Source organism: Dasypus novemcinctus, chromosome 10, assembly GCF_030445035.2.
Source record: "Dasypus novemcinctus isolate mDasNov1 chromosome 10, mDasNov1.1.hap2, whole genome shotgun sequence".
Lineage (NCBI taxonomy): Eukaryota > Metazoa > Chordata > Mammalia > Cingulata > Dasypodidae > Dasypus > Dasypus novemcinctus.
In genome coordinates, this window is record NC_080682.1 from 45,719,669 (window position 1) to 45,741,815 (window position 22,147).

At 47.5% G+C, this 22,147-nt stretch overlaps 1 protein-coding gene across 1 annotated transcript in view; it reads left to right on the forward strand.

Moving 5' to 3' along the window:
- Window positions 1-20,508: 20,508 nt before the first annotated feature.
- The window catches only part of SYT13 (synaptotagmin 13), a 41,926-nt gene continuing 40,287 nt past the window's right edge, over window positions 20,509-22,147 (forward strand). Inside the window, exon 1 of the mRNA XM_004470354.5 lies at window positions 20,509-20,787. Coding sequence (XP_004470411.2) covers window positions 20,605-20,787 — 183 coding nt within the window. The 5' untranslated portion in view covers window positions 20,509-20,604. The remainder of the gene's footprint in view (window positions 20,788-22,147) is intronic.

Genomic DNA, 22,147 nt, shown 5'->3' on the forward strand with positions numbered 1-22,147 from the left:
TACCCAGCCCCACAGGCATCTCTCTCCCTGAAGAACATAGATTGACATTCATTCAATCATTCATTCAACAAATAATTCATTGAGAACCAGGCGCTCTGCTATGGCTGGGGTTATAGCCGTGAACAAATGACGTGAACTCTGCCCTCGTGGACCTTATACCCTAACTGGGGAAGGGTTTCTCAACTTTAGCCCCATGGACATTTTGGATAATTCTTCATTAAAAAGTGAGAGGGGGAAACGGACTTGGCCCAGTGGTTAGGGCGTCCGTCTACCACATGGGAGGTCCGTGGCTCAAGCCCCAGTCCTCCTTGACCCGTGTGGAGCTGGCCCATGCGCAGTGCTGATGCGCGTAAGGAGTGCCGCGCCACGCAGGGGTGTCCCACGCATAGGGGAGCCCCACGCGCAAGGAGTGCGCCCCATAAGGAGAGCCGCCCAGCGCGAAAGAAAGTGCAGCCTGCCCAAGAATGGCACCACACACTCTTCCCGTGACGCTGACGACAACAGAAGCGGACAAAGAAACAAAACACAGCAAATGGACACAGAGAACAGACAACCGGGGGAGGGGGGAATTAAATAAATAAATAAATCTAAAAAAAAGTGAGAGGCCTCTCCTGTGCATTGTAACATATTAAGCAGCATCTTTGAGGTTTATCCACTAGATGTCAGTAGCAATTAAGCCAGTTGTGACAGCCAAAAATGTCTCCAGGTATTGCTAAATGTCTCCTGGAAGGCAAACTTACATGCCGTTGAGAACCATTGAACAGGACACACACACACACACATACACACACCCCGAGCAAGACAGGTAACACAAGGCTTCCCATACGGAGGTCTCGGACAACCTCTGGGTCCTGCTACTTGCCATGAGGACCACAGCTCGCCAGAACTAACATTTCATTGCCAGGCAAAATGCACAAATTACTTAATATTGTTCTCATACCACAACAACCCGAATATTAACCATCCTCCCACCATATTACAGGTGAGGAGACTCATTTTGATCCTGCCATGTGAGAGGGGACTGCAGGAAGACAGAGATGCCTCGAGAGGGGGCCTGGAGTCTGGAACCAGCAGAGCACAGGGGCACAGAAAGAGGCCCCTGAGGGGCTGGCCCCCGGAGCAGCTCAAGGCTGAAGAGACGAGCCGTGTGTGAGCGCCTGCAGCCAAGGCCGACAGAGGAAGCCCAGAAAGAGAGGAGCCGTACGCCTGACCACACCACTGGGCTCCAGGAGACAGCGAGCCTGGAGGGAAGGCAGGGACCTGCAGAGACCTGGCACCGCCTTGCCTCGCCACACGGCAGGATGCCAGGGTGACCAGTTGCCACCTTTGGTGAGCGAGCATCTCTGCTGATGCCTTGATGTGGGCCTTTCACAGCCTCAGAACTGCAAGACTTTCCCCAAATAAAATTCCCAGGGAAGGGGACTTGACCCAATGGATAGGGCATCCACCTACCACATGGGAGGTCCGAGGCTCAAACCCCGGGCCTCCTTGACCCATGTGGAGCTGGCCCATGTGCAGAGCTGATGCGCACAAGGAGTGCCCTGCCACGCTGGGGTGTCCCCGCATAGGGGAGCCCCACGTGCAAGGAGTGCGCCCCGTAAGGAGAGCCGCCCAGCGGGAAAGAAAGTGCAGCCTGCCCAGGAGTGGCGCCACACACACGGAGGGTTGACACAGCAAGATGATGCAACAAAAAGAAACACAGATTCCCAGTGCCGCTGATGAGGATAGAAGCAGTCACAGAAGAACACACAGTGAAAGGACACAGAGAGCAGACAACTGGGGGGGAGGGGGAAGAGGAGAGAAATAAATAAATAAAATAAATCTTAAAAAAATAAATTCCCATTATACAAGCCAACCCACTTCTGGAACTTGGTCTCAGCAGCCCTGTGACAAACTAAGACAAACAGGAAAAAGAATAACCTGGCAACAGGTTCACAAATACAGACACATTTAGCTATCCATCGCTGTGTAACAAAGCACCGCAAAGCCTCCTGGCTTTAAGCAACCACAGTAGTTCCCGCTCCTTCTTTCGTGGGTCGGCAGGGCTCGGGGGCAGTTGTCACTTGGCATCTCTGACGGTTGCCTGTAGACAGTGGCTGAGGCTCCTGCCACCTGCAGGCTCAATGGCTGCTGGTCCCAGAGAGCAGTCAGTGCTGGCTGCCGCTGGGAGCTCGGTGGGGGCTGGCGACTACGCATGCATGGGTGTCCATGCAGCTTGGCCTTTCAGGGTCTGGAAACTGCGTGTTCCAAGAGGCCCAGGGGCAGGCTAGGAGGCTTCCCATGCACCTAGTCTTGGAAGCGTCCTGCCACTTTCTCTTGGTCAAGGTGAGAGGGTAAGATGGCAAGGGAAACTGGACTCTGTCCCTCAACGTAGAGGGAGGGGAGCGGCCTGTGTGCACGGGGAGGGCAGGAATTGAGGGGGCTCAACTAGGCAGACTATCACCCACATCCACCAGGCTGCACACTGCCCAGAAAACAAGACTCATCCTCCCACAAGCATCTCCAATGTGTACTGTGTCCAGTCAGATTATTTGTCAAAGCACGACCTCGCTCCCACTGTGGCTGTCAGGAGAGATGGGACTTCATCTTTGTTCGTTTCTGAGACACTTCTGTTAATTAGAACACTTGAAATGTCGGGGCCATGCCCCGGCATTTGTAGTATTATAAGCAATCAACAAATATGTCAATATAATTTATAACAGAATAGCAACAAGGGATGAATGGGATTTTCCTTACGAGCCGTGACAGGGCACGAGTGGCACTAACCTCCCACGGCAGGCCCCACTGGGCACCCCTGAGCCGACTCTCTGGAGGCAGGCCCAGCCGTCTGCACGTTGCAGAGGGCACCAGTGCTGTTCATTGGTGGTGCTTTCTCATAGCATTAATTCTTCTCTGTCTGATAAGCATCGCTTCCCAGCCCGTGGGTTCACATGAAGAATAGTAACAACCATGACAGCAATAACCATAAATACCTTGTCGTTCACTTAGCATTTCGCAATTTCAAAGCACTACGCACTACGATCTGACTCTTGTTTTTCAAAAATCCTGTGAAGAACAAGGACAGGATTTGAACAACCTATTTTTCAGAGGAGGACGCTCAGGTCGAGAGAGGCTTGTGACTCACTCAAGGTGACTGGGCCAGATTCCCCAGCTCCCTCTGGTGTGTCTGTCGTGTGCCGCCGGGTGGGCCCTGGGTTGGCCTGCAGAGCTCCTCAAATTCGCTGCCGGCTCCCACCTCTCCGATGTGCTAGTAAGTCTCCGTCTAGGATCTCTGGCGCCTCCTGCTCCACCTGGAGTCCACTCGGATCTGAGTGAGGGGAAAGGAGAGCCTCCCTCACGAGGCCCTTGAGCCCTTCCCTAATCAGCCGAGAAAGAACCCCAGGAAGGGTCTGGAGGGAGCCAGGGAGCGGGGGGTGGGCCCTGCGCACGCAGCCAGAGGTCGGCGAGCCACAGCCTCGGAGTGACTCGGGGTGAGGCCTGAACCCTCAGGCCTTGGCGTCCTCGCCCATAAAATGAGGATGCTGATCGCCGTCGGGTGCTTGGGTTTCTCAGAGGCGTGCCGTGTGCGGGGTGGGGAGGACATGGCTTCGAGACAAGGCGGTGCCAGGGGGCTCTTCTCCCGCCTCCCCCTGTGCCAGAGCAGTCTGTCTTTTGTTTAAAAGTCACATTTGCCCGTAAAACTGTCAGGGAGAAAGGTTTTCCAAAAACAACAATAAAAAGTGCTTCTGGACCATTTGACCTCTAGTGTCCCTTTCAGCACTAACATTTCAAAATAAGCATTAATCCCAACAGTCCAGTGCGAGCCGCGTGCCAGGACTCCACACTCCTTACATCCGAGCTCATTTTACTCTCCCCATTTCATGCGTGTCAAACCTGAGCCTTGCCAGGTGGTGCAGCTGGTTCTGGGGGGCGTCCTGGGAGGGGTGGGAGGACGAGGTGCCGCACCCCCAGGCGACCCCTGCACGAGCTCCTCCCCCTGGCCTGGCCACTGGCCCAGGCTGTGACACCAGCCGGAGGGCCCAGGTGCTCCGGCTGCGGCTTCGCCCTTCTCCAGAGCCCTGGAGCACCCCTCGGATGGGGTACAAGTGTGGCGTGTGGGGTGGAGTGCATTAGGGTGCAGCAAACCCCAGGGCCCATGAGGCAGGGCCGAGGGACAGGGACAGGGCTCCTACCTGTCCCCTCGTTTGTTCCCTTAGTCGGTGGACGTACTGAGGGGCTATTATGTGCTGGGCACTCTCTAGAGCTGCGGAGGCATCAAAGCACGACACAGTCCCATCTGCCTGCTTTCGGGGGACCTGTATCCGAAGACGATCAACAAGGCAGGTATGGAAGATGATATGATGTAGTAAATAATGATAAATGCTAAGGTGAAAACTAAGGCAGGGGAGGGAGGCAAGAAGTGACGGTGCGAAGGACCTGGAGGTGGTCATGTAGAGGGGACCCCGGCCTGAAGACCTGAGGAGCGGAGAGTTCATTCCGCTCCGCGTCCTCTAGGTGGCAGCATTTCCTCGTCGTGGGGCCGCCCAGGCGGTCCCTCCTCCCAGCCCCCGCCGAGTATTCTGCCTTGATTGTATTTTAACTGAAAATGTCTGTTAAAATGGGGAATCCTAGAAAGGCATAATGAAGGGTTTCTGGGATGTGAGTATTGTTGTTTCTTGATATGAGTGCTGGATAGACAAGAGTGTGCAGTTTGTGAAAATCCACCAGGCTGTACTTAGGATCTGTTGCATTTTTCTCCTGAATGTTTTATGCTTCAATGAAAAAATTAATGATAGGCAAACCTTAAACGTTTCATTTTAATCTAAAACATAGTTTGCATTATTTTGCCCATTTATAGTTATAATGGTTAATGTGGCTTCTTCAAACGTGAGTCTGGTGATTAGAGCTCTGTGTCATCTTTCTTAAAATTTGTCAAATAAATTAATCCAGATAAAATGCTCAGAGAAGTGCCTGACACGTAGGAAGCACTTAATAAATGTTAATACCATTACCTCCTGTGCCCACCCACGATGCAGCATCTATGATTCCCAGACATGCTTTCTTTGAAGTGAAGGGTGAAGTTAGAGATTCTCGCCTAGCAATCTTACAGCAGAATCCTAGGTTTTTATTATTTTCCCCAACCTTTTTTTTAATAAGTTGTGTTCTCATTTTCATTTGTCTCCACATAGTCACTAATTTCACTTACAATTGCTTCTTTGACCCACTGATTGTTTAAAGATTTATTTATCTATCTATCCCCAAACCCCCCCCCCCACCGCCACCCCAGCCCCAGTTGTCTGTTCTCTGTGTCTATTTGCTGTGTGTTCTTTGTCCGCTTCTGTTACTGTCAGCAGCACAGGAATCTGTTTCTTTTTGTTGCATCATCTTGTTGTGTCAGCTCTCCGTGTGTGCGGCACCATTCTTAGGCAGGCTGCACTTTCTTTGGTGCTGGGCGGCTCTCCTTACGGGGCGCACTCCTTGAGCATGGGGCTCAACTATGCGGGGACACCCCTGCGTGGCACAGCACTCCTTGCGCACATCAGCACTGCACGATGCATGTGGGCCAGCTCCACACGGGTCAAGGAGGCCCAGGGTTTGAACCGTGGACCTCCCATGTGATAGACGGATGCCCTAATCACTGGGCCAAGTCCACTTCCCTTTCCCCAAACTTTTACAAATAACTTGCAATTTTTAAATCAACTTACTTTTATGGGTCTTTCCAAAAGACCTCAGCTTTCAAAGCACTAACTTTCTTCCACATTTCTAGTCTATTGGTTTACATATTAATTAATTAATTAATTACATATTAATAAATTAATAAGATCATCTAGCATAAAAAGACCTGGAGACAACATAACTAACTCTAGGTGAGAGCACACAATAGAGCACCCCATGGCCATGAAGCTTCAACAGGCCATGGACATCTGCCAGAATATTCTTAGAACTGGAGAGCTATGGCTAATTTGGAAAATTTGTTCAATGGTAATTTGTTCAGAGAGCTATACTACTGTACCTTCTTAAGATTGATTCTTTCACTATTGATTCTTAAGCAATTATTACTTGGCTGGTGGACCATCAAGTCTTGCTGGAAGTTCTTAGAAAGGCTGTTTTGGGGAACCAGGACTGATAAACAAAGCCATTTATTGTGCAACTTCCCTGCCAGACTCTGCGCTAGATGCCTTACAAAGGCTAGCATACCAATCCTCACAGTACACCCGTGAGGGATAGAATATCATTTACCCGTTTGTATCAGTTAGCTCTTGATGTGGAGCAAACACTGCAGAACTTAGTGCCTTAAAATGACTCACAATTTTCATTTAGCTCACCATTCTGTGGGCTGGCACTTTGGCTGGGTTCAGCTGAGTGGTTCTTCTCATTTCAGTTGGGTTCAGTTATATATCCATGATTAGTTGCCAGTTGGTTGTGCAGCTCTACGTTTGGTAACTGACTAGTGGTCCTGGGGTGAGGGGGAAAACTGAACCACTTGACCTTATCCTCCAGCAGGCTAACTGGGCTTCTTCACATGGTGGCTGGGTAGGATTCCATGATGGAGAGTGGAAGCATCCAAGGTCTTTTGAGGTCTGGCCTTAGACTTGGCACGATCTCATTTCTGCCACAGTCTATCACCTAAATCAAGTCACAAGGCCAGCCTGGATTAAGAAGTGGAGCAATAGACCCAACATCTTTCCAAAGTCATGTTGCAAATGGGTATGGGCACAGGAAGGGAAGCAATTGCAGCCATCTTTGCAAATAATTTACCACATCATTTTTGCAAACAAAGTTGCTAAAGCTCAACCAGGTTAGGCTGACATTCCCATTCAGGGTCTCCCAACTAGTAAGCAATAGACCCAGGAGGAACACATACCCGTGGGACTTCACTACCTACTCTTTTGACTAGTCTAAGCTGCTTTTTAAAAAATTAAAAGCGATGACTCCCATCCTGATCAAGATGGCTGAGAGATGCATCAGGACTCTGTCCCTCCATAGAGGCTTTGACCAACCAGCAAGAACTGGCAGAAACCGCTTTCTCAAAGCTGCAGAAAACAGTTAAAGGATTGCAGAATCGAGAAAAAGGCTACCCCAAAGCAGCAGGATCTTGGTGGTGCCTGGCTGGCCCCTCCTGCAGCCCTCGCTGGCTCGGCACTGAGCCAGCTGTTATTCCTAGGGCAGATCCCTGGTTTGAGTTCCAGAGGGAGCAGACTGACCGTCACGCACATACGGGAGCCTGTGTGCCTGGCCCCATCTGTCTGGTGGTGGCCTGAGGCCCTTGCTCTCCCAGAACTTGCCCTGTGCTTGCACAGGTCAATCTGCAAAGACTAGGAAAGGTGTTTCTTCTTTTCTTTCTTTCTTTCTTTTTTTTTTTTTGGCTAGTTCCTGGCATTCAAGGAAATCTCTGCCATAATACTAGCTGGATACAAGAACAAAACACAGTTGCCTCCGAGTTTGAATTCCAGGGATAGCACATTAAAATATCAAAATGTTGAGGTTTCTGAGGACATAAAGGACCTGTATTCAGAAAACTACAAAACACTGCTAAAAGAAACTGAAGAAGACTTACATAAATGGAAGGACATTCTGTGATCATGGACTGGAAATCTAAATATTGTTAAGATGTCAATTCTACCCAAACTGATGTACAGATTCAAAGCAATCCCAATAAAAATCCAACAGTCTTTTTTGCAGAAATGGAAAAGCCAATAATCAAATTTATTTGGAAGGGTAAGTGAACCCTCAACAGCCAAAAATATCTCAAAAAAGAAGAACAAAATTGGAGAACTCTTACTTAGAACTTTAAAACATTAATTAGGTACCATGGTAAAAACAGCATGGTATTTGCATAAAGACAGATCGACCAATGGAACCAAACTGAGAACTAGAATAGATCTTCACAACTCTGGTCAACTTATTTTTGATAAGGCTGTCAAGCCCTCCCAATTGGGCCAAAACAATCTGCTCAACAAATGGTGCTAGGAGAACTGGGTATCCACATCCAAAAAGACCTCCATCTCACACCTTATACAAAAATTAACTCAAAATGGATCAAGGACTCAAATATAAAAGCAACAACCATAAAACTCCTAGAATAAAATGTAGGAAACCTTCTTCAGGATCTTGTGGTAGGTGATGGTTTCTTAAACCTTATACCCAAAGCACAAGCAACAAAAGAAAAAAATAGATAAATGGGACCTCTTAAAAATTAAATACCTTTGAATCTCAAGGGACTTTGTCAAAAGGGTGAAAAAGCAGCTGACTCAATGGAAGAAAATATTTGGCAATCACATAACTGATAAGGGTTTATTTATCCATGATATATAAAGAGATACTACAGCTGAACACTAAAAAGACTACCCAATTTAAAAATGGGAGCAAGCAGTGAGCTAGACTCCACTGCAAACGAACTAGATGCCACATCACCACAACAAGGAGACACCTAAACGAGCAGGTGCCACAAGCCAGCACACACCACAGGCCATGTAGAGTAGATGTGGGAGTAGATGTGGTTCAAATCATTGAGCACTCGCGTGCCATGTAGGAGGTCCCATGTATGGTTCCCGGTGCCTCCTGGAGAGGGTGAGCAAACAATGAGCAGAGAGACAAGAGAGCCATCTGGGGGAAAGGGGAAGATAAATAAATAAAAAAATGTTTAAAAAGGAGGCAAAAGACTTGAAAAGACAATTATCCAAAGAAGAGATACAAATGATGAAAAAAATACATGAAAAATGTTCAACATCACTAATGATTAGGGAAATGCAAATCAAAACTGCAATGAGATATCATTTCACACCTATTAGAATGGCCATTATTATAAAAAGTTGGAAAACGACAAGTGTTGATAAGAATGTGGAGAGATAGAAACACTTATTCATGATTGATGGAAATGTAGAATGGTACAGCCACTGTAGAGGACTGTTTGGTAGTTCCTAAGGAAGGTGAATATAGACTTGGCATGGGACCCAGCAATGCCATTACTAGATATATACCCAGAAGAACTGAGAGTGGTGACAGGAACAGACACCTGCACACCCATGTTCATAGTGGTGTTATTCGCTGTTGCCAAAAATGGAAACACCCAGGTGTCCGTCGACTGATGAATGGATAAACAAATTGTGGTATACACACATGATGGAATATTATGCAGCTATAAAAAGAAATGAAACCATGAAGCATATGACAACATGGATAAACTTGGAGGACATTATGGCGAATGAAGCAAGCCAGACACAAAAAGGCAAATACTGTATGATTATGCTTTTATGAACTAAATACATTGTATAAACTCATGGAGTTAATAATCAGAATATAGATCACCAGAAAATAGAATGAGGGTAGAGATTGGAAAGCTGAGGTTAATCTGTGCAAAACTGGTAAAAAGGTTGTTTGTAAGCCTTTGGAAATGAATAGAAATGGTGAAAACACATCATAGTATTTGTAACTAGCAGAGCTATTACATAGGTATAACAGTGATTGAAAGGAAAAGTCTAAGATCATCTATATTACCAGAAGGAAAGCTGAAAAATGTCACACAGGACTGTATCACATAAAGAAACCTCATGTGAAATATGAATATAGATACATATTTAATACTGTTTTCTCCAAAATATAAATATAAATAAACTAGAGAGATGGAAATAGAATAGTGGCTATGTACAGCAGGGGAAGCATAGAGAGATTGAGAGGTCATGAGTTTTTTTAACCTTTTTTTGTTTATTATTACTATTATTATTAGAATAATGAAAATGCTCTAATAATGACTGAAGTGATTAATGTACAACTATGTGATTATACCAAATACCTTTGCTTGTATACTTTGGATGGATTTATGCTCTATTAATATATATCAATAAAATTGATTTGTTAAAAAATGTTGAGGTTTCAACAGAAGATTACAAAACATGCAAATAAATGGGAAGTCTCCTTTTCAAGCAAAGGAGAAAATTAAAGCATTAAAAACACTCAATGAGGGGGACTAATCTGGGACATATCAGATAGGCTTTTTAAAAAATGACACTAAATATGTTCAAAAAGCTACAGGAAAATAAGTAACTAAAAGAAATCAGGAAAATGATAAACAAAAAGAAAATATGAATATAGAGATGGAAATTATGAAAAGGAACCAAACAGCTGAAGACCACACTAACAGAAATTAAAAATTCCTTTGAGAGGTTGAACAACAGATTGGAGTTGGCAGAAGAAAGTCAGCGAACTTGAAAATTAGACAAATGAAAACATCCATTTTGAGGGGTAGAAAGAAGAAAGAAGAAAGAAAAGTGAACAGAGCCTGAGGAACCCATGGGACACCATATATGAATTATGGGAGTCCCCAAAGGAGAAGAGAGAGAGATAGGGAAGAAAGAATATTCAGAGAAATAATGGCTGAAAACTCCCCAAATTTAATGAAAGATGAGAATATGCATATCCAAGATGGTCAATGAACTCTGAACAGGATAAACCTAAATAAACCCACACCATGACACATTATAATCCAAATGTCAAGTGCCAAATATAAAGAGAGAATTCTGAAAGCAGGAAGAGAGAAGCAATGTGTCACACATAAGGGAATCTCTTTAAGATTAGGTGCTTATTTCTCATTGGAAACCATAGAGGCAAGGTGGCAGTGGTATGACAAAAGTGCTGAAAGCCAAAAATTGCCCACCAAGAATTCTATATCCAATGGTAATGTCTATATATACTCATAGTGGAAACAATTAAAAACAACAGCTGGGGGGGTACTGGGCTCCAGGCCGGGGGGTCACTGTTGTGGGCCCTGGGAGAGCAGCGGCAATCCTCCAGGTGCAACGGCAAGAACCAGGAAGGAAGGAGGGCCCAACAGTGGGCTCTTGATACTAATGGCTACACTTTTGAGCCTATGCACCTGCAATAAGAACAAGGCCTAGAGTAGCATTGTGCCTGGGGGTTTCCTCCTGACAGCCTTCATGTTACTCAAATGTGGCCACTCTCACAGCCAAACTCAGCGTGTAGATGTGATGCATTCCCCCCAGCGTGGGACACGACACCCGGGGATGAGCCTCCCTGGCACCGAGGGATCACTACCACATACCAGCTGAAGAAGCAACTAGAAAATGACCTTGAATTAAAGATTCAATGCGGAACAGCAGAATATACCTGTCTACATATAATAACATGACTTCGGGAAGCGGTTTGACCTAATGTAAGGGGGAAATGGAAAGGAGAAATGAGATTATAAGGCTGTGAGTCTCTAAAAAAGAGTCTGGAGGTTGTCAGAAGGAATACCCCTATGTACAACTGAACAGAGTCTAAGAGACAGATAAGGTAGATACAACCCCAGGTATTGGTTCTTTTGAGGGATAAAGAGACCCATGGGTTCTATGGTCATGGCAGAAGGGGTTCACTGCCATGACAGATGGCCCTTCTTTGGAGCTGGTGTTTCTGCGTGATGGAAATGGACTCAGAGGGGATCTCTTTTCACAAGACTTGCATGCTACTTTATTGGAATTGTAGTTGGTGCTGAGTTTAAGATATATGTAGGGGATTTGAATCTCTGGACTGATAATATGACACCCAGGCCCAGAGCCTCAACAGACTTCAGCTCCTACACTTTGACTTATTGGACTTACTCCACTCAGCTAACATGGAGTTGAAGAAGGTCAACCACCACAACATGGAGCCTAGAGTGTCTACAACTAGAAGCGGGAAGAGTGCATCCAGTACCCATGTGGAATCTAAGCCCTCACTTGACATAGGTGTGCAATGGACACAACCAATCCAATGTCCACAGAGGAAATGTGAAATGGGTGTGGGAACGGTAGCCATGGGGGCTGCTGGGTGTGGGGAACGGGAGGAAGAGATGAGATGTGGAGGCGTTTTCGGGACGTGGAGTTGTCCTGGATAGTGCTTCACGGACAATTACGGGACACTGTAGATCCCCCCAGGGCCCACTGGATGGAACGTGAGAGAGTCTGGGCTATGATGTGGACCATTGACTATGGGGTGCAGTGATGCTCAGAGATGAACTTACCAGGTGCAATGGATGTATCACGATGATGGGAGAGAGTGTTGCTGTGGGGGGAGTGGGGGGCGGGGGCGGTGGGGTTGAATGGGACCTCATATATATTTTTTAATGTAATTAAAAAATAATAATAATAAATAAATATTAAAAAAAAAAAAAAGAATTCTATATCCAGTAAAACTGCCTTTCAAAACTGAGAGATGCCAACATGCCCAGCTAAATAAAACTGATAGAGTTTGTCATCACTAGCTTGCCCTACTAGAGATGCTAGAGTGTTCTGCAGGTTGAAAGGAAAGAACACTAGACAATAGATCAAAGCCACATGAAGAAATAAGGATCTCTGGTGAGCATAACCACATAGGTAAGTATAAAGATTAGTACTATTTTATGTTTGGTTTGTAACTTCACATTTTACTGCCTACAGGATCTAAAGGGCAAATGCATAAAAGGTAATGATGAATGAGTGGTTTTGGACTCCTAATGTATAAGCATGTAATTTGTGACAAGGACTAAACAAAGGTTGGAGGACAGAGGGATTTAGGAACATAGTTTGTGTATATCATTGCAGTGAATCTGGTGTCTAAGCAAACAAGCATATTATAGATTTAGGGTGTTAAATTTAAGGTCCATGTAACTACAAAGAAAATATTGGAGAATATGGTGCAAGCTCAAGAGAGAGTAATTAGAGTAGAGGTTGGCAGTGGCAGGGGAGTAGGGGGAATGGAGAGCTAATGCATAATGGGTACAGGATTTCTGTTTGGGGAAATGGGAAAGCTTTAGTAATGGAAGGTGGTGGGGTACTGCAACAGTGGAAATATGATAATCCCACTGAATTGTGTGTTTGGGAATGGTTGAAATTTTGAAAAAGAATGAACAACTAGAGAGACAATGACAATTAAATGCAGCACATGATCCTAGATAGGATCTAATAATGGAGGAGAAAATGCCCCAAAAAAACATTTTTTGGAATATATGAAAAAACATTGTAATATAGACTTTATGTTTTGTATCAATGCTAAATTTCTTGAACCTGATAACTGCACTTCAGGTGGTTACAATAATGAACATTGTTCTTTGTTCTTAGGAAATGTGCACGGCAGTATTAAATGTTCAAGGAGCACAATCTATACAACCGACACTCAAGTTTTCAGAAAATGGATTGATAGACAGTCAGATAGGTGGATAGATAGATAGATTTATGTACTAACAGATTGTTGGATAGATAGAATGACAGGGCAAATGTAGCAAAATGTTAAAATTGGTGGATCTGGGTTTCTAGGCGTACAGGGATATGTGGAAGTTCTCTGTTTGGGGTTTATGTTATTTTGTAACCATCTTGTAAATTTAACAGTTTCAAAATAAAAAGTTAAAAGAAGAAATTAAAGGATTTGGAGCAAGTAAGATCTTGTCCATTTTAAGTTTTTAACTGACATTAGTTGAACATGCTCTAAAATTTACAAGGCACTGTGCTATCACACAGGACTTCATGTCATCCTCACTAAATCTCTGTGAAGTAGAGACTAGAGTCCCCACTCTATAGATGAGGAAATTAAAGCTGAGAAAAATTAAATTTACTTGTTAATGGAACACCACAGCCTAGTACCTAGCAGGTCAAGAGATCTGAACCCATTTCTTCTGCTTTCGAGTCTTTCTTCCAGTCATGTCAGAGAATCTTAATCTAAGTCTAGAGAACTTCATGTAGTCCTTGAACTATTTAGGGTTATATACAAATTTTTATATATTGCAATCATGTGTTTTTGTGAAAATAGTTCTCTTTAGATTCTAAAAGGAGTCTAGGTCCCCCACAGAGTTAGGCACACCTCTCTGTGCAAGTGCTGGCCTTCTTCCAAGAAGGTATGTGAAACCCTTCAGACATCTTCATGTATTCCAGAAACATAGAGAAAAGAGAGCCTTTAGGCTAGCTCCTAAAGAAACAGAGGAACTGTGCCTCTGAGAGTCAGAATTTGTTGTTTCACCTTGTGTTGAGATAGAATCTGGGGTTTGAAATACACTAGGTTATTGAAAAAGGACCATCTGGGACAGGTAGCTACAAGTGGTGGTCAAAAAAGGTACAATTTGTTCCAACTCCAAAATATGTGTCTATCATTCCCAAACTTGGATTCTAGATCTATGGCTCCAGGCCCAACCTCTCTTTCCTTCCTGCCTTAGGAGGTGACCCCAGAATTGCTCAGAGCCGGTGGCTGCAGTCCCAAGAGTGGGCGTCCCTCCTGGGCCTGGGCTGAGCAGCCTCACCTGCTCTCCCTGCGCCCGTGTCTCAGCTCCCCTGGGCTTCTCCAAGACCTTGCCGTGGCACCCAGAGCCTCTGCTCCCTGATCCCAGGCAACTTCCTCCTCACATCCCGTCTTTGGCAGAGCCCAGGGCTTAGGGAACTTCCCGTTTATAGTGGCCTGGCTTGGAGAACCACAAGATCATCAAATGAGAGAAATAACCGCACAGAGGTGAAAACGGGCCGGCGAGGGAAAGCGAGCCCCGCGTGCCTGCCTCCTCCTCACAGCTTCCACAATGACTTCAGCCCCTGACTTCGTTGCCTAAGCACAGCCGTGCTCTGTCCGATGGCTCTAGGGAAGCGTCCGTCCTTGCCTCTCCAGCTTCTTGCGGGGCCTGGCAGCCCTTGGCGCCCCACGGCTTGCAGCTGCGTACTTCCAGGCCCTGCCTCTGCTGTCACATGGCCTTCTCCCTGTGTGTCTCTGTCTGTCTCTTCTCCTCTTATAAGGACGCCGGTCAGACGGGACTAGAGCCTGCATTAATTCAGCATGGGCGTATCTTAGCTTGATGACCTCTGCAAAGATCCTATTTCCAAATAAGGTCACAGTCACAGGTACCAGGGGCTAGGACCTTGGCACATCTTCTTTGCTCAGGGTGGGGCTCAGTTCAACCCCTAACCGCCCCCACAGGACTGCGCATGTATTCAGGACAGCTTGGCACCCCTCGTCTGGGTGGCTGCTGTGGCCTCCCACCCAGCTTTCCAGCTCCAATCTGTTCCCTCTCCAATCTGTTCTCAATACTGCAGCCAGAGAGGTCTTTTTGAAACAAGAATCTGATCGTGTCCTGCTCCTCTGCCTAAAACCAGCCAAAGCTTTCCATTCGAGCCTACGAATTGGCCCTGCTTCTCCGGATCAGCTCCTCTCACACCAAGCGCTCTCCACTCCAGCCGCAGAGGCCTTCTCCCAGCCGGAGGCTCAGGAGGGCCAATCGGTAAATATTCTGGAATCTGCTGGTAGCTTGAGATGGGCCATGGAGGGAGTATTTACACCACAGAACTCAGTAAATGCTAACAGTATTTTGCTTTTCTGGATTGCTGTTTGACCAGCTCTCTGCCGTCCCCGCCCCACTGTGCAGGCACATCAGGGGGTCCTTGCACACGGTCTTTCTAAGTCTGGAACCCTCTTTCCTCCTTTACTGAGTTAACTCTACTCTTCTGATCTCAGCTCAGAAGCTGCCTCTCAGAAGCCTTCTTTTGCGTCTCCAAATATGTCCAGTCCCTACCATGAACCTCTCCTTAGCTTCTATCACAGTTGTAATTTTACATGTTTTTGTGTCATGAATGATTTTGCCTGTCTTTCCCATGGGAAAGTAAACTCCATAATGAGTTGGACCAACCAATGAGCCTGTTTTTGCTCACTATCTGTCCTCTTTACCAAGCACTGTCCCCAGTACCTGCTAGAAACTCAAAAAGTTTATTGAATGATTGAGTGAATGAAAGAAATTTGCACTATTTCTTTGGCTACTGTGGCAGAAACTACTTTTGCTCATGTATGTCCACATTCTCCACTGTATTTCCCAGCCTCCCTTACTACTAGATGTGTCATGTGAATAAATTCTGGCCAATGCAATGGAGTGTGAGCTATGTACTCTGTTTCCGAGCGATGTACTCTGTTTCCAGACATAGTTTCTAAAGTGTCACAAGTGATCTTGTGTGCTCTAGATGTGAAAATTACAAAGTCACAAGACAGAAGTCCAGATTCCTGAGTCACTCACTAATTAGAGAAGAGCTGCCCAGGTGTCACCTGACTGAAACACCTTCCCGGCTCTGTCATGAACTCCTTCTACCATCTCCCTTAGGTCCAGCCACACTCCCTCTAGTCCTCACTTTCCTTATCAGTAAATCAAGAAGATTCTGAATTCCTTCCAGTGTTAAAAGTTGATTGTTCAACCTGTGTATTTTCCTCCCTCCTATCTAGAACAACCCAGCTGAGCATAGATGTTTGCTAAATAAGAGAACCTTCCAATCTGAAATATTCTAGCCCAGATAGAACTGTTTTAGAAATCACTATAGAAATTCAGAGTGCTTAATCTGAATACTTAAAGAATTCAGCAAGTAAAGTAACCTGCAAAATAACAATGGCTACATTTCACCAAAAGGCTGGGCATTGCTCAGAGACCTCCCCCTTGGCCTTCCAGATGCTCTCCTAGGCATCTTCTGTCTGCCCTTGGCAGCCCGGTGATCCCCACATTTCCATTTGTTTCCAGGCCTCATCCTCAGATCGTCTCAATTGTTCGGCTCTGAATGGGGCCAACCGCCTTTTTCAAGAGAGATGGTCTAGTTTTTCAAAGGAAACTAGCAATGCCTTTTCTTAGTGAGTCGTCATTAAAGGCTACTGCTTGGATATCAGTATCAAAGAGGCAAATGTCACACCTTTGACGAGGTGTATGAGGGTGGCTGGTCACATAGCAAAGGTGGCCCACGGTCCTATGTCTAGCTCGGCCATGGGTTCATTGCATGTGAGAGAGGCCAAAGGCAAACTCTACTTTTTGGCCTGGGGTCCCTGTGCCTGTTATAAACAAGGGTCACTGCAGCTGCTGCCATCCCAGTAACCATAGCAACAATGAGCCACATGGCAGATGTCTGGTCCCCACAAGACGTTTCCTGATAACCATCCCCCTCCTCCCCCTCCTGGATCCTGTGAGGAGTGGTGGTGTGGAGGGTCTCCCAGGGAAGCAGCCCAGGCATGGGAGGCCTGAGCTGAGAGCATTAATTAAACCTCTCATTTCCCCAGAACAGTTTGCATTGCCAGGCCTGGCAGCCAAAAAAACCTCCCGAGGACCCTCTAATGAGAGAAATTGCTGGGTCTAATACCAGAGGCTGAGGCACTTCAGTGCCACAGCTGGCAGCCGCCACAGCTCAGTAGGAGGATATGCCTGGCATACAGCAAGCACACAATACATACTTGTGGAATGGTCAGTTTAATACAATGAAGCTCACATAGCAAAGGGACTGCTCCCAAGTCACTGGAAGTTCTGCATGAGATGATCATGTGGATCACTCAGTCTTTCCACAGTTACTGAGTGCCTGCTGTATGTACCTGTGGGTGATGGCATGGAGGCTGTAGAGAGGACCACTCATTGAGTGAGTGAACCCCAAAGCCCTGGGAGTGACTTGGGGTCAGGGGCACATTGAGAAGTGAACCTGGAGTTTGGTAGGGACCTTATGACAAAGGGCTTTGGGTTTTATCCCTGGAGAACCTTTGAAGGCTGTTACGCATTGAGTGACACGATCGGTTTTGCTTCAGAAACATCCTTTTCAGTGCTGTGTAGAGAACGGATTAACAGATGGCACCAACTGCTGCTAGCCATGTGAGTCAGCCACCTTGATTGCTCCAGCCCAGTGGAACCCTCGAATGACTGCAGTCCCAGATGATATCACCTTGAGCAGGAAAACCACCCAGTTGCGCCCAGTCAACCCCCAGAATCATGAGAAGTAAGAAAAATGATTATTCTAAACCACTAGGTCTTGGCTGGTTGATTATGCAGGTGTAGACAGCTGATATACTGTGGGGTACAGGTGGGGCACAGGTCTGAGGCTCAGCAGAAAGGTCTGGCTGGAGAAATCATAGATTTGGGAGTCATCAGCTTCATGGGAATTTGAAAGCCTTGACGTAGATGTGGTCCTCCATGGAGAACGTATGGAATGAGCTGAGGATGTATTTTGAGCCCTCATACCAAAAATATACTGGTGGGGGTAGTGGAAGAATGAAGAACTGTTAAGAAACATGGAGACAGATTCAAAGAGACAAGAAAGAAACCAGGAAAGGACTGACTCACAAAAGGCAGGAGAGGAAAGAAGTCCAAAATGGTGGGAGAAGTGGATATTGTCAGGAAATAGCACTCTTGAGATTTATCAGGATATCACTGATGACCTTCTCAACAGCAGTTCAGTAGAAGAAAGGAGATGGAAGCTAGGCTGCTTTGAATTGAGGAGAGAATTCTTCTTCAGAGGGCAGGAAACTTAGATTCTTCTTTGTGAACCCCGGGATAAGTCTTTTCATATACATATACATATACATATACATATACATATACATATACATATACATATACATATACACATACACATACACACACATACACATACACACATGCAATACACATACACATACATATAAAGATGATTTATATATATTTACTGAATGACTGTATTTGTATTAGCCAGTTTTTGCAAGGTTATGCTATGTAACAATCTGAAAAATCTCAGTGGCTTACAAAAACAAAGGTTTATCTATTTGTCATTCATGTTACAATCTGTGAATCAGCTGCAACTCTTTAGCTATGCTCTGGTAGTAAGTAGACTTTGGGTCTGCATGTGTGCCTTCTTGTTCTGGAACACAGGTTGGAGAAGTAGTCTCTACTGGATATATGCCATTCTCATGATATAGTGCAAAAGACAATGACACTTCTTAAAATCTCTGCCAGGAACTGGCACACTGTCACTTCTACCCATACTCCATAGGTCACGAGCTCAGCATCATTGGGAGGAGACATACTTTGCCATAAAGATAATAATGCAGTCTTCCTCAGCTTTATGATTAGAATCTGAGGCAGCCATGTATAGCAGAAAGACCAACTGTCCAGACTGGGGCAGACCTCGATCTGAATTTCGACTTGGTCACTGAGAGGACCTTATAGTCACTTGGCCCCTCTAAGCCTCACTTTCCTTACCTATAAAACAGAAGTAATAATAGTATTTACACGGTAGATGGTCAAGGTCATGTATACGTGGAAAACGCACCAAGCATATTACCTGGCACATGGAAGATCCACAATAAATGTTCACTTATAATCGTGTGTATAACCAACATCTCCTGGGATTTTAAAGGAACTTGGAAATGACATAATCCCAGAACCTTGCTCTTCACCAGATCATGGACTCTTCGAGCAGGACAGAGTCCTGGAGACCACCTTGTGCAGACCCTTGTTTTGCAGATCATACAGATGAGACCTATAGTGAGTGGTCACTATAGCGGCAGAGAAAGCTGGTAATGCGTGAGCTGCATGAAAAACCCCTTCCAAATAAGAAAGGTCAGTTCTAGTGTTTATATGCCCAATATTGATGTAAGCATGAAACAGACCCATGAGGAGAGTAGAATTCACCCTCTGTTGATGACATGCTGACATTTGTGTTGATGCCAGCGCCAGTACATCTGCACTTGAGCCCTAAACAAATCTCCTAATAATGGAAAAGATAGATTCAGAGCAAACTTGGGAGGTCTCCAGGCTCCAAGGTCAGGCTCCTTGACGACATCTCTGAAATGGCCACACCCCTTCTCAATGCGCCCAGCCTGCCTCCAGCACAGCGGTGGCAGCAAGGGTTTGCAAGTTGAACTAAACACTCCACATAATCAAAAGCACTGAAAATTATTGTTTTCTTGATCTAAGACAGTCCTCCTCATGCCTGGAATTCTAATTTCCCCACATGCTAAAGCTACTTCTTTTATTCTCCTCCTTCCTCGTCAAGGGTGGAATGCCAGCATTTGATCCTCTTTGGCCTCCTAAAACAAGTCTTTTCTGTGAGTGACATGTAGATTTGAGATCTGCAGCCCCTGGATTACTGGATTGTTCGTGCTGTCCCGCCTTTCCTCTGAGCCTCAGTTTCCTTATCATCACTGGGGAATGGAATCCCAGCCAGGGGCTGTGAGATCAGAACAGGTAACAGAAGTGCTCCGCTGGTAACTGGAAAGGAAACGCAGACGTGGATAGAATCATTGTAATAATCTTCACCAGGACACAGGTGCAGCCTCAGCCCCAGACCTGGCACCCACGGGCGCCTGCCCCCCTGCTCCTCGGAAGTTCAAGTTTGGGAAATGGGAACGCCTTTACTCTGTGACTGTGTGTTTGAAAAAAGCTCCCGATATTTTCCGCCTCCTTGGCTAGGCCCTGGAGGAGCGCGAGGGCGGGCAAAGGGTCTGGTAAAGCGACCGCTACCCAGACGGAGCCCTGGCTGGCCCGCTGACACCCGCTGTGACCTCGGCGCGCAGGTGCCCTTCTGGGGCCAGTTATCCTGGTGCGTAAACCGTGAAGAATGGCCCGAGACGACCCTTCCATCCGAATGGCTCCGGCTCCTGTTGGGGTGGGGGGTCCGGTCACATGCTGGCGGGGAGGTGGGGGCGCGGGTTGACGTGGTGTCGTTGCGGGCGCCGCAGCCCTCCCCGGGGCCGGCCTCCTCTCTGACGTCCTCGTCCTCGCAGCCGCCCTCCCTCCCTCCCTCCCTCCCCGCCCCTCTGGCGGCGGGAGAGCTGCTGGCTCGCCGGGAACCCAGGGGCCGCCCGGCGACCGGCGGCGGCTCGAGCCCCGGGCGGGTGCGCGGCCGCGGCACGGAGCCCGCGCGGGGAGCCGGCACCATGGTGCTGTCGGTGCCGGTGATCGCGCTGGGCGCCGCGCTGGGCACGGCCACCAGCATCCTCGCGCTCTGCGGGGTCACCTGCCTGTGCCGGCACATGCATCCCAAGAAGGGGCTGTTGCAGCGGGACCGCGACCCGGACCCCGAAAAGGCGAGGCCGGGCTTGCTCAGACCCTCCCCACAGGTGAGCGGGGGCGGCGCCTACACCCAGCTGCGCGCGGCGGGGGTCGCAGGGTGGGGGGTGGGTCCGGAGGGGGCGGGCGGTTCTTCCGTGAAGCACAGCGCGCGGCGGGGGAGCGCGGAGAGGGGGCAGCCCATGTGTCCGAAGAGAGGCGGAGGGGTCAGAAAGGTGGGGGGGGGGGGGGGAAGGGGGGGTTGGGGGGGCCTGCGGGAGAAGTCGGGGAGCAGCGAGGGCTGCGGGTCCGAGGGAATTGCCTACCCCAGCTGTTCCTGCAGATGGGGAAGCCACGGGAAGGGATGGGAGAGGGGACTTGGAAAGGAATGGGGGCTGGGAGGGAAATTTGGGGGGTGGGTGTTGTGAGGAGTAAGGAGAGAGGGAGGCTGCGGGAGGAATGGTGGGGCTTCAGGGTCCAGGACAAGGGTCTCCTAAGGGGACTGTGGAGGGGGCTGTGAGGAGACTGGGGGAGGGGAGGGGAGAGGTAGGGGCGGCTGTGAGAGGAATTGTGGAGAAGGAAAGGCTCGAAGAATTGGGGAGGAGAGGATGGGGGCTGAGAGGGAGGAGGAGCGGTGGGGAGCTGGGGGCTGGGGTAGGGAAAGTCCTGACATGGCTGAGAAGGGGGGCAAGCCCACCAGAACCCAGAGGGGCCGTGGCCACTGTCCTTGGGGCTGGGGAGCTAGGGGACAGTTGGGCAGGGGTGCCTGGAGTCAGGGCAGGCAGCTGAATCCCAGAGCAGCCTGAAGAATTCTCTCCCCTCCCAGCATCCGTCTGCTCCGGGTAGTGGGCCAAGGAGGGGTTTGCTGTAGTGTCCCCCAAGATGTCCCTGGAGACAGGGGCCTGTAGACCGTGCATTTGCTTGTTCCTGGTGCCCCCTTGGGCAAGAAATGGGCAGAGTCCCCCATTGCACAGGGCAGCAGAAGGCTTCTGGGCAGGAGGTTTGGAAGGACTTCCTTACAAGGGCTGTGAATTCCAGGATGCTTTCCTCAAGTGGGGAATGCAATCTAAGGAGGGAAGAGTCTGGCCTGAGAGATTTGAGGAAGGCTGGCCTGGGGGCAAGAGAATAATTAAAAAGACCTCCTCACGCCCTTTTGTTTCTTTAAAGATCTTAACCGCTCCAGGAGTGGCTCTAAAATGCTGTGGATGCCCCTTCCTTTTTCCAATCAATTATTCAAAAGCTCTGAGGACCCAGTTGTATGGAGGTTGTGTCAGCCAATATAATTGTGTCTATATAGTTAGAGTGGAAAGGAAATGGCTTCTGTCCTTGAGGCACTTACAATCCAAGAAAAGTGACCTTGGAGCTGGCAGAAATAGGAGCCTGCTGAGCCGGGGATGAGGGACCTGGAGCCTTTTGGAAATGGGAGTAGGG